Consider the following 13,579-nt stretch of genomic DNA (forward strand, 5'->3'; position numbering starts at 1 on the left):
TTTTATTCCCTCTCTCAAGAAAGGAGACCCGTTGTTTATATAACAGCTTCTGCGACCAACTGATGACAAATTTGAAGGACAAAACAAAGAATATTCCTAACTGTCCTTGTATTCCAGAAACTCAGTGTTAATCCAAAAGGCCAGAGTTCAAATTATTATCTAAAACAGAGATAGAAATACAGTGGTGCCTCGCAAGACGAAATTAATCCGTTCCACGAGTCTCTTCGTCTTGCGGTTTTTTCGTCTTGCGAAGCACGGCTATTAGCGGCTTAGCGGCTATTAGCGGCTTAGCAGCTATTAACGGCTTAGCGGCTTTAAGAAAAAGGAAACAAACTCGCAAGAACTCGCAAGACGTTTCGTCTTGCGAAGCAAGCCCATAGGGAAATTCGTCTTGCGGAACGACTCAAAAAACGCAAACCCCTTTCGTCTAGCGAGTTTTTCGTCTTGCGGGGCACCACTGTAAGGAAGTAGAATGTAGCCTAAAGGCATGAGCATGATTCTCCACCATTTCACTAGGGTAGAAAAAAGCCCACTGCATTATGGCATGGTCCAGTCCTAGATTCTGCAAGACAACAGTGTACATGAAGACACAAAGCTCTTCCCCATATATAAGGGAAACCTCTAGGCACACATATTTGTTGATCTTGTCAAAATGGCTCATAATGTGGGAGCCAGCCATACCGCCACCTCTTTTTTGAGAAATGTGGCTATTTACTATGAATGGCCTAGTGCAGGAGTCCCCAAATGGTGGTCCATGGACAGACTACCAGTGGTCCATGAGCTTCATTCAGGCGCTCCATGGCAAGTCAGCCAGTGTGGTGTAGTGGTTAAGAGCAGTAGTCTCATAATCTGGTGAACCGGGTTTGTGTCCCCGCTCCTCCACATGCAGCTGCCAGGTGACCTTGGGCTAGTCACACTTCTTGAAGTCTCTCAGTCTCACTCACCTCACAGAATGTTTGTTGTGGGGGAGGAAGGGAATGGAGATTGTTAGCCGCTTTGAGACTCCTTAGGGTAGTGATAAAGCAGTATATCAAATCCAAACTCTTCTAAATATGAATACGAATCTTAATTGCATTGCTATTAGATGTTTCTAACATTAGGTGGTATTCAAAGCTAGTCTGACTCAGAGCAGACCCATTGAAATTAATGGAACATAACTAACTGCACATTCCTAACCATGCTACTCAGAAGTAAGTCCTGTTGAGTTCAATATTAGAAATAAAAGAAGCAATTAAGAATAAAATTAGGAATCAAACAGCATCTAGCACAGCACACTACAATTGCTACAACAGAAAAATCATTAAGTGGTCCACCAAGAGCATCAGAAATTTTCAAGTGGTCCACAGGGGGGTAAAGTTTGGGAACATCTGGCCCAGTGATTACAGAACAAAGGATGTATGCTATTGTTGAGAAGTCATCAGTTCTCATAGTGACTGAAACAGGCGACCTTGAGCTGAGATGCTGTCATTATGAAAACTAAAAATAATGAATAAGCATCCCCTGGTGAAAGCATTCTCAAGCACTATGCAGTGATTTGATTCAACTTTGTCTTGGTTTAATATATCAATGTAATACAAAAGGTGTCCCATACCCTAAGACGTTTCCCAACCAGGTGCCCTCCAGATATTTTTTGTCTATAACTCCCATCAGCCGCAGCTCTGCTGGTTGGAGCTGATGGGAGTTATATCTCCCCCCCCCCCCCAAGTCAGTGTGGTGGTTAGAGTGTCAGAGTAGGACCTGGGTTGCCAGGGTTCAAATCCCCCACCCAGCCATGAAGTTTCCAGGGTGGCCTTGGGTCCCTTCACTGCCTCTCAGTCTAACCCACCTCACAGGGTTTTTGTGGGGAGCAAAGGAGGAAGGGGAGAACCTTGTATACCACCTCAAACTCCTTGGAGGAAAAGGTGGGATATAAATGCAACAAATACATTACAATAAAACATATGGGAAGCACCAGGTAGGAGCCCCAGGTAAGACCACTCCAAGGGGCTCCAAATATGGTCCCAGAAGTTGACTGAAATGTTTGATATGCAGTGTCAACTCTTCCCCTCCCTTCTACACTTAGTCCTCCTCTAGTTGTACCCAGCATTTTCTGTCTATATATTTAAATACAGGAGATTACAGATATGCCTTTGCAACTTAATAGTTATTACTTGGATCAGGAATAAATTCTTACTTTTAACAGTGAGGTACATGGACTTGCTGACGTCAGCCCCCACATCATTGCTGACCTTGCAGAGGTAGTATCCACTATCTTCTTCCAGCACATGCTTGATCAACAGGGAGCCATTTGTGAGAAGCTGGATGCGCCCATTCAATGCAATTGGCTGGAACTGGGGGACTCCAGCACCTATTGCAAGAATAAAAGGTGAATCGGAAGGTGGAAATGAGACACAAGAGGGTAGAAGAGTGTTACTGTGGACAGAACCAAACTCAAGTGACCTAGGATTTTCAGAACCCACCACTAAATCAAGGGCGGGGGAGGAAGGAGAGACTGCTTTTTGCCAAAATGTTATAAATCAAATCACATAGAAAAAGGCGTTCATATGATGCTTGTAATAATCACTGTGAGCCAGAATGAAAATAAAGCACTTAGGTTGACAACCATATTTATTGTGGTTTATTGCAGTGAGCTGCCCAGAGTGGCTGGGGAAACCCAGCCAGATGGGCGGGGTATAAATAATAAAACTTATTTTTATTATGATTATTTAGTTCCCTGATAGCTAAATTATGCTCAATTTATGCTTGAATATCCAGAAATGTATGCAATCCTCATGACACACACACACAAAAAAGAATTAACATTGGGAATAGAGCACAGAGCAAACAAGAAACGAAGCAGTAGAATGCCTCTGTGGAAGGAAACTAGAATATTTATGCTGCCCATGTGGTTCCTTCCATCTTGCTATTTCCAAAGTGGTGTGGAAGAAACCATTGAAAGCAGTTCCCCTGCCCTCGTGTACCAGTACATGCCAGCAGACAGATGTTCTTCAGGACTAATCTGCAGGCTATTCATAGCCTGCAGATGGTTTCAGAACTGTAACAATGTAGGACCTGGGCACAACTCCTTGGGAATGTCTTGCAAAGTCCCCATGTAAATCTTCCTTGAGATGATGGAAGACGATGGGGTAGGGCCCACTGCAACTGCATTGGCCACATCATTTTCAGGGCGCCTGCAGCACATAGCACTTGGAACAACAAAGGCAAGTATTGGCTACCTGATTGTATTAGAACAGTGATATCCAAGTGACAGTCAAATATGGTTACAACACCAATGATATTGAACAGTAAGCTTTAAAAGGCTAACAAGCTAGCTGACCCATTGAGAAAGATCATTTAACCTACTTCATAGTTCTCATTCTTCTCATGAACAGTTTCCAAAACCATAAGATTTCTGAGTGCCTTTTAAAAAAAGAAATCAAAGGCTAAAAGGCACTGAGGTCTTAACTTTAGTAGTTCAAAAGAACCCGTAGGTTCTGAAAGGTTGGAGCTGGTGTTTTTGTTTTAAAATCAGCTTTGATACCAAAATATGTCATAAAGAAAATTAGGTAGGACACCATCCACCATGTAATGCCTTTTAAGTTAAAAAATAAATACAATCTGCCAATTGCATGTATTTGGCTAGAGTCAAGTGGGGCCAGAAATAATACTCTTGTTATATGAACAGAAAACATTAATGCATTAGGTAACTCATGAACTAAATTACTAGGTATGCTAATGCTGCCTGACCTTTCAAAGGGCTGAAAGGATATGATTGGCTGTACTACCCATGGATTTCTTCCATTAAAAAATAATAATCAGTTGTTACCAAGGATGGATACTGGAAATCAGAACAACAATACTGGACTTTTGTTTAGTCTTCACATCAAGGATCTAAGAACACTGTATCTGGTCAACCAATAATGGGAAATGGAGAGAGGGAAATCAGAAACAGATAACATAATATATGCATTACTGGGGACTACCAAGTATGGCTAAAATATTTATCAAGGTGAACTCCAAAGTGGTGCCCTATTAAAAAATTAGTAAGGGCTAATAATCAGCATGCAAAGAACTATTAAAAAGTATAATAAGGCCAAGAGGTGTTTGGACTTGCAATGTCCCCTCCTTCAAACAGCAACCATACCTGCCCATTACATGACAAATTCTGAAATGGAGGGTAGTTTCAAAAGCTGTTTGTGATACAGTAATGAGGACTGGCTGTTCCCTTTCAGACTGTATGCAAGCAAGGAAATTGCTGACTTTTGGCCACCAGCATCACCAACGTCTTTCTGAAGAGATATATTCGTTTAAATGTGATAATTATACCGGGCACACAGAGGTATTAATCCCTTCTGTAAACTATACATGTCAACTGAAATAAAGCACTTCAGATTTTTCAATTATTGTACCGTAATTTTCTGTGTATAAAATCGGGTTGTTTTTTTTAGTATAACACAATGTTAAAAATTGAGGGTTGTCTTATACATGGGTATCAGTGAGGGGGACAGGCGATTGGTGGCAGCCACAAGTAGGAGACTTTCAGAAGTGATTGGAGCAACCCCCCCATTTCCTTAATTTGGATTCCCCCCAAAATAGGGGTCGTCTTATACAAAGGGGCGTGTTATACACGGGGAAAAATGGTATATTATCAGTGTGGGGAAATACCTTTGGAGTACTTCCAGACAATTGTGGGGACAGGGTAGCCTTCTGCAGAGCAGTTGAGGATCACAGCTTTTCCATAAATCCCATCTTGATCACTTGGCTGAACCACAAATCTGGGAGGAACTGGAGGGGAACAAAAAGAAAAGAAAGAAGTGATTTGCAAAGCCAGAAAGAATGTTCTACTAATGATAAAGTCTTTTTCAAGAACTTAAGGTGCATGCAAGAGATGCAGATGACTTTAAAGCTCGCTGAGTAACTTTTGGGAAAGGCAAAATGGGTACTTGTTACAGCTTACGTAGGCTACCCATCCTAATTCAGATGGAATGGAGCTGGGTAGCACCTGCATATCAGTGACACCACATTCCACTTCCCCAGCAGTTTCGTATACATATTATACAACAAGGAAGCCAAGACAAAACCCTGTGGGACCCCATAGCGCTATTAACATGGGACTGAAAGAGAAGCTTTCAAAGCTATTTCCTGATAATGCCCCTGATTGCCCACCCACAAACCACAGAATCACTCCAATAGACTACTGTGGTCAACAATAGTGAAAGCAGCCAGAGAAGGATTTTACCCTGTCTCTGTTGATGAATTCATATAGATTTACAGAATGGTTTCCTTCAGCATACCCTAGATTATGCAATTTGATCATTCTGAAATTTATTCATTTTTGCCTCTCCCCGCACCCTTCCTCATAATGTCTGCTAGGGGCTAAAGTGCAGGATGATTCATATAAATGTCCATGTCCAGCAATCTGTGGGTCGAGCCAAGCTGACTGCATGGCAAACCAGTTGTTTGATTACTCCATCACCAGCTCAGCTCGATTGTCAGCATACTAACAGTTTTGCAAATTAAATGCACTTCATTATGTGCTGACAGGTGAGCTGAGCAAGCAATGGAGTGACCACATGACTGCTTAACTCTGTAGCGAGCAGCATAAAGGGTTGATTCAACCCTCTCCTTGCCTATTTGGCCTAGCCTTAAATCTGCAGTTCAATGTGTACTTGCTGCAATATTAAAACTAGAACACTCTGCATTCTAGTACACAGGTGTTAACCCCACCAGGGTTGAAATGTTACTTGCAGTCCCTGGGCATGGTGGAAGAGCTATCTGGGGCTGGAGGTAGTTCAGGGAAGGAGTCGTTTGTGTCCAAGGAGGAGAGCAAAGCTATCTCCTCCAGAGCTAGAATTAAGGTATCGCTATCTGCTGGGGTTCTTTCACCATGGAAGCTTCTAAGTGGGGTCACCACTATGAAAACTGTTTTCTAGGGAGTTGCTTTCTCTGTCCTTGTAGTCTTTGGCGCTCTCCTTTGACTGAGAGGGATCAAGATCCTGGGCTATGAGACTACCAGAGGCAGTGCTGATCTGTGACCAGCTGGACGGGTGTCACCTAAGTGCCACAGAGAAAAAGCCAACCACAACTTCATCAGGCAAAATGCCCCAATGGCGCAGAGAGGAAGTTGACCGGGTGTGGTGCTAGAGTCTCTCATTTAAGACAGCTGGCACTTTGCACTGTGTTTTAAAGAAAATTAACCTGAGACCTAAGGGGATTTTTAAAAAACTGTTTCTTTTTATTTATTTATATTAAACTTGCATACTGCTCTTCACCCAAAAATCTCAGGGAAGTTCACAACATAAAAGTACAAAAGAGAAACACAAAATACATAATAAAAACAAGAACAAAAGCAAAGCAATACCCCCCCCCCCCAATTAAATAGCTCTACTCAGGAACCAATGGTCTTGGTTAGTGAACTAGTTTTGGCTCATAGACTGCCAGTTGATGAACACCAAAAAACTAACACATCAAACCATAATCATGCAGACACAAGCTCAGTATTTGAACAATTGTAATGGTATTCTTAAAACACCAAGCAAAATGAAAATATTCCCCCAATAGCAGAACATAATTCAGATCATCTTCCAAATTAAAAGTGAATAATTGGCACAGTGGGAAATGATCTAACCACAATAATGTATTGAACCCAAAAAACAGCACTTCAAAAAACTCCTTATATTAAATTATTTGGTTTCCAGTTGTACCTGAAAACATTTCTAGATTGTTGGTTATGTTCCCATGCAACATTTTCACACAGAATAAAAAGCCTTCTGAGGTTTCTTTTTAAAAACCCCAAAAAACCCACCTTATTGTGGTGTTTGTTCTCTAACAAGTGAGGAGAGATTCTAATATATTCAAAGTTTCTGGGAGCCACAAGCAGGATGAGTACTATTGCACTAAGTTCCTGCTTGCAGGCTTCCCATTGGCATCTGGTTGGCCACTGTGAAAGCAGGATGCTGAACTAAATGGGCCTTTGAGCTGACCCAGCAGGCCTCCTCATATCTTTTTAAGCTTGTATGTCCCATCAGACAACTGTTATTGGAAAATACTGTTGACTTCTATCTAATTGTCACCACTCAGATTAATTACATCACCTTACCTCTCACAATTAATTGGCTTTGGTGCTCCACAGCTGCTGCATCATTTCGAGCTATACAGGTATAATTCCCATTGTGCATGAGGGAGAGATTAGAAATCCTTAAGGAGCTGGTGAAGTCAATGTTGTCAATGGTCACCCCAAGACTGGCTGGGATTGGTCTGCCATCCTTCTGCCAGGTGATTGTGATTGGCAAATCCCCTGAGACCACAACACATGGAATGAAGACTCGCTGTCCAATGGAGAACCTTGGGAACTCAAAGGGCTGGATGAAAGGTGGTACTGAAACAAAAAGAAGAAGAAAATGCTATTCATTAAAGAACTGCGAGTGTGTTGACATTTTTGAAAATGTTGTGAAGTAAAGTGATCATAAACTAGACAGCTGGCATGTAATGTAATACATAACAGTAAGAAGGTTTTAGTATACCATTTTTTAAATAAAATAATTAATTCCCAAATGCCTAATATTAAGGTGATTAGCCATAAAATGCTGATGTTTTCCAAATCAGTGATTTCATACCTTTTGTTTCTCCCTAAAGTTCTCCAGAAAACGCTCAGTTTTAAATAGATTTGGGTTTAAGGCAATGGTGGAATTGTTAAAACAACTGCAACCCTATACACACCCATCTGTGAGCAAGTCCTATTGAACTCAATTAGACATGCATAGGAATGCAAGGAATGACTCTTCAAACTTCACTGCTTCTGTATTGGAATGTGAAGCTTTCGCAGTCATGACTGAGCTCAGAATCTTAAGGGCTAGCTAACAACGACTGAGGAACCTACATGCAACATGGCTTGGCTTATCCTCAGTCATCTACTTCCACGATGTGATATGTAACACAACGGGTTCCCAGACACAGCAGCATTTGAGCAAAGCTTCTGCAGCTGGTGCTTTTAAAGGAATGGAAATTGTTGGTGGGAAACTAGAATAATATCTGAGGAGACACCAACCAATATGAGCTCTTATGCATTGGTGTTTTTGTCGACAAGAGTGGGGTGCTTCACACTCACTGAAATGTGTTAAGCCTGACCAAACGCAATTCTTGGCTCCCAATTCTGCAAGTATGACTTTCCTTTACCTTTTACAGTCACATGCACACTCTGGCTGGTGGACAGCTGGGGCTGAACGAGAACATTGCATGTGTATTCGCCCTCATCCACTTCCTTCTGCACATCGGAGAGCTTCAACGTTCCGTTGTTTTCAAATGCTACTTGGCGATGGTTAAAAGGGAGCAGGTTAGAATTCTTATACCATTTGATTGAGTAGTATGGATAACCAATGACACGGCAGTGAATGAAGGTATCCCGCCCGGCTATTGCTGTAATGTTTTTCATTGGTCGGATGCTTGCTGGCCCTGTAAAGGTAAAAGGAAACTCTTGAAAATAATTTAAGGCTGTATTTAGGCAGAGGAAATATTAATTTCTTCTAAATATACAATTCTTTTAGATACTGGAAATCACAGCCTGTGACAGTTTTTACTTCAAAGAGCCACTTAAGGGGTCTTCCTAATCGTTTGGTGCTTTTTAGTTTTTCTAGCCCTACAGCAGGCACACTAATTAACTCTTCTGCTACGTGCCTGCATCCCTGGAATACACACATGATAAAAATCTGAGCTCAATTACAAATTAAAGGCTGGTGAAGATTTAATTAATGTCAGATATAGGAGGGGAAGAAAAAACAAAGCTGAACCAGTAGTCTAGTATTTTTGAGATCATCAAACAACTTAATGCTCATTTTGATTTATGCAGAGTAATTGGCATTATGCCACATAGAAATAAACCAAAATGTCTTATATACATAGATAGCGACAGCAAATGTGGGATCTCCAAAGGAAGAGAGAGACATGCAAGCAAAACAAAAACAAACAAAAAATTGAAAACACATTGAAAAATATTAGCTGAATTGATTAGTACAGGGAGACAGTTTTATATTATATTGATAGTGCAATCCTACGCATTTGTATTCAGAAATAAGCCTCCTCTGTGGTACTTATTCTGAGGAAGGAGAGTGCTTAGGATTACAGTCAGAGTGATATATTAGTAATATATTAGTTTCTACATGAGATTGCAGAGAAAAATGGAAACAGCATTAAAGAAGTCATTTTTAAGCATTCCATGGCAAAGCTCATAGCATGCAGTCATCTTCTTCTTTACTACAATGAGTTGAATTTGTTTGTTGTTTTTGGAGGAGCTGATTTGACAAGCACCTCTTACGTTTATTCGAGCCTGGTACAGGACGACTCCAGCAGAGTTGTTGGCAGTACAACGATAGACCCCGCCATCTCGGACCTGAGTGCTGGAGATATTCAGGTAGCTGACCACATTTCCCTCAGAGGTGATGATCTGGCTGATCCGGTGGTTGCCATCTTTAATTATGGGATCTTCATCTAATGTCCATGTGATTGTAGGAAGAGGTGTTCCCTTCACATTGCACATTAAGGAAACACCCTCTCCTGGACTTACCACCTTCTCACTGAAGGCAGAAATTATTTTGGGAGTTCCATCTACAGGGTGGAAAAAAAGAATCTAAGTCAACTGGGATGCCTATAAAGGAAATGCATGTGCCAAGCATTTCGGAGGTTTTTTAATCACTACTAAAAAGAGGCATAGCTCTGCTCCTTCTTCTCTCTCCCAAGCCTCTCCACATTTCCCCTAACACCACAATTTCACACTTTCACACATTCCAGTTACCTGACAATGCTACCAATCAAGCTCAAGTTCAGATGACACATAATACCAAACCAAAGTTTACTGCAGCATAGCAACAGGAGCAAAATGGCGGAGTGCTATTCCTAGATAGTTTAGCAATCAATCCTTCTTCCCGAGGAACTCCAGAATTATAGCTCTGTGAGGAGAATGTGGTTCTTAAATAGCACTCTCAACAAACTACAGTTTCCGGGATTCTTTAGGGGAAAGCCATGATTGTTTAAAGTGGTATCATAGTTCTTTAAATATATGTGTGGATATGACCATGGTCAAAGGTACCAAAAGTGCTAGGGAGGTCAAACTGCCAGAATGTTCCATACTGACACAACCAGACAAGTTGTCAATCTTAATCAATAATCCTCATAGCCTTCATGGAACATGACAAGCACAAGGTGCTCTTTGAATACAGAAGCACTCTCTGCTCATTCTGTGAATGCACAGGCCTACAGCTAACTGATGGACTGCTTTAATTGCTCTGAGCCCTTGTTTTGTTTTGTCTAAGCTGAAGAGCAGAAACCCACAGCTCCTGCCAGGTAAAAAGGAGCATGTGAGCTGCAAGCGTCACATATCAACAGCAGGACAATGGTGGGTGGAGTAGAGTAGCAGTGCTGCCTCTTAGTGCAGAGCTAGGTCATTGAGCCTGAGCTTCCACAGCCACCACCCCCCACCATGAACTACTATGGGCAGGACTGGCAGCAACAGCAGCAGATATGTTCTATGCTTATGGTAATATTTTATTCTCTTGTTAATTATGCTATTTTAAATGTGCATTTTATATTTGGCTTTCTTTTTCGTTAACTCTATTGCATTAAATGTGCATTCTGCAGTTGACCTTTATCGTAATGTTTTATCTTGAAATATTTAAGATAATATTTTAGCTTTCTGTTAACTATGTTGCTTTGATTGTATTTTCTTCAGTAATATTTTATTCTCGATTGTTTCATGTGATGTTTTATTGTGTTGTAAATTGCTTTGAGATTTTTTTTCTTAAAGATATAAAGCAGTATGGAAATGAAAATCGTCATCATCTTCATCTGCTCTGCACCATGAGCCACAAGTGACTTCAGCACTTGGATATTTTCCACAGACTAAAACAGGAAAATATTCCAACAGGGTCAGATGCTGAGCCATTCACCTGCTTTCTTTCCCTCTCTTGCTTGATTCTAATCCTATTTGAAGAAGTGAGGCAGTAGAGCAAAAAGTGTTTATGCCCGACTCCTTGGTGTGTGGGTGCGCACACACAAACACACACACATGCGTGCGCGCACACACACAGACCCACCACCTCCCACCCTCTCTCTGTGCATTAGCGCCATCATCTCTCAGAAGACAAAAAAAACCCCAACAGGCTCTTTATACTGAATGGGAACTGACACACGACAAATAAATCAGGGAACATGCTCAGTCTGCACCTCTGCACCCCTCCCCAGTGCAAGGTTAAAAAAAACAACAGTGACAGGCTTTTTTCAGATGAAAGTAGACATTATTTTTCCAGTGAGACCTAAGTGTCTTTGAAATCATTCCTGCTGTTGTTCTCTGATAACCAGCACTCTCTCGACATCATTATAGATGATCAATATGCTCCTTAGGCTCTCCTAGTCACAGGAGATGGTTGCTGAGGTAACTAGGCCTAGGCAGGTAATCTCTTCCTTTCTTTTTCTCTGACTACTCTAAAAATAGTGGGCATGCCATGGGCTGCACTGTAGCTTCGTACTTTCTAGACAAATTGATTACTTTCTTCACTTGATTATTATGTGGAGCAAGGTGTCAGTTACATATTATGATTGCCACTGTTTCAATAGACATTTGTTCTACCAAAAAAAAAAAAAAAGTTGGGGGTGAAATGTAAATAACAAAACATGGGAATTTCTAGCACTCATAAGGTTTGTTTGTAACCACAAGAATATTGTGGTTTTGTTGGTGCTTCTGTTTAACACTACTGAAGGCTTTATTTTCTAAGACAGATATTAGCTAATTCTCACATTTTATTCTTACATCCATTGTCCTGTTCTAGTGTTTCATATGCATTTAAAAATATGTATCTTTTTAAAAATAAAAATAAAAGAAACTTTATTTATTTGCCACCTTTGTAGGCAAAGCCCACATGATAAACACATAATATCACTGTTATCAGGGTTGCTCTTACTACTAAGCAACCTACTTGGACTTTAAGGCAACTTGGACTTTAAGGCAACAGTGCTTTTGAAAAGGGGTGTGATCAGAGAGACTCTTCCCTTCTCAGTACTGGACTTAGTAGGGAAAAGACAAAGGCAACCACGACATTTGGATAGAGATATGGTAGGCACTGAAGTCATTATTGGCCTATCCTATTGGCACTATATTGTTATTTTGGTACCCATCAGAACCAAATGTACAGGCTAGATGATGTAAACAGCAGAATGTGCTTCTATCACAGTTCATCTATGCCATCTGGATATTATTCATTCTCTCGCTGCCAGGCCCTGGTATCACATATTTCCCATAAATAATTGGGGAAGTTAAAAATGTAAAATAAGAAGTGCGGTTGGACTCACCCCCAAGGGGATTGATTGGTGCAAGTCAATAATGCATCTGCACCTTAAAGCACAATGCTCCTGAAATCCCAGGTTTCACATTGCCCTATATAGCTAACAGTCCTATGCACACTTACCTGGGAGTAAGTCTTTTCGAACACAATGAGACTTGCTTCTGAGTATTTACATAGGATTTGGCTGTTAGCCCAGCTGTGATGCAATAGACACACACACAATCCCACACCTGCTGGCTCCCACACACTCCCACACACTGTAGTAGCCATCCAGTGTCACAGTTCTCAGTTCTCATCCTCCCCCTTCCATTCTCAACGACACTCATTTGCTGAATGTGACTTTCCATTTGGTTACAAGCACCGAGTCAGTGAGGAAGGTGCTTCTCTGCCTACCCTGCTGCCCTATAAGCCACTTAAATGCAAAACTGAGATGCAAGAAATAAATATGTAAACATGCTCATTCTGCATCTCTGCCCAGAAAACTATTCCGGCTTTTCATCTACAGCCTTGAAAGCAAGCCTAAGTATTCAAAATTAGACAGAAAGCATGGCACAGTTTAAGAATTATTGTAACAATGGTTACTATGGCTGCATTCACTTGGCAGTTCATTCCATTTCCCTGCCATTTCTTTGTTAAATTCTGCATTATATCCGAGCTTTCACATGACATAAAAGCCACTTTCAGAAAACTAATGAAATATGGTGCATGTTTAGCATTCATTTCTGTTATTGGATTCCAGAAAAAAATCCATCTGCAGACCCTTAACCTGGAAAATTGTGGGAGTAAAGTGACAGAATCTGGGGTGGCATACCAGCATAGTTTCCCCCCTGCTGTTTTCATGGAGGAATAGAAGTATGCATGCACAGAAAGGGTAGGGGAGTAGCAACGTTGCTCAATCATGTTTGTTGCTGTCTCATGCCAAGCCCAGTGGTATAAATGATATCGAGCACAACATGCTGGTACATTGGTCAAAAAGCCACCGTTCCATAACACAATGGGTACTGCAGTGTGAAAGGAATATTAAAAACACAACAGAAACTCTAGAATTACAATTAGGAAAAATAACACACTCTTCCCCACTTTTGAATGCACCTTAAACCACTTGAATTCTGGACACCAATTTGTCCAGGTTTTGCTCGCAGCAGATGCACCTATCAGCCCCACCTACTTCTGCAACTATTTACTTCCAAGACGTGATCAGTTGGGTTGTCACTACAATGCACATTTTTATATAGAGTTTTTGAAAATACACAGGGCACCCTAAAACAGAA

At 41.1% G+C, this 13,579-nt stretch overlaps 1 protein-coding gene across 1 annotated transcript in view; it reads right to left on the reverse strand.

The window, feature by feature from the left end:
- Positions 1 to 13,579, reverse strand: part of DSCAM (DS cell adhesion molecule) — a 321,009-nt gene that overhangs the window by 123,679 nt on the left and 183,751 nt on the right. Inside the window, exons 7-11 of the mRNA XM_081004411.1 lie at positions 9,283 to 9,579; positions 8,155 to 8,430; positions 7,079 to 7,357; positions 4,645 to 4,764; positions 2,174 to 2,347 (exon numbers count right to left, since the gene is read on the reverse strand). Coding sequence (XP_080860537.1) covers positions 2,174 to 2,347; positions 4,645 to 4,764; positions 7,079 to 7,357; positions 8,155 to 8,430; positions 9,283 to 9,579 — 1,146 coding nt within the window. The remainder of the gene's footprint in view (positions 1 to 2,173; positions 2,348 to 4,644; positions 4,765 to 7,078; positions 7,358 to 8,154; positions 8,431 to 9,282; positions 9,580 to 13,579) is intronic.

The sequence above is a fragment of the Podarcis pityusensis genome, assembly GCF_964106645.2.
Source record: "Podarcis pityusensis genome assembly, chromosome: 4".
Classification (NCBI taxonomy): Eukaryota; Metazoa; Chordata; class Lepidosauria; order Squamata; family Lacertidae; genus Podarcis; species Podarcis pityusensis.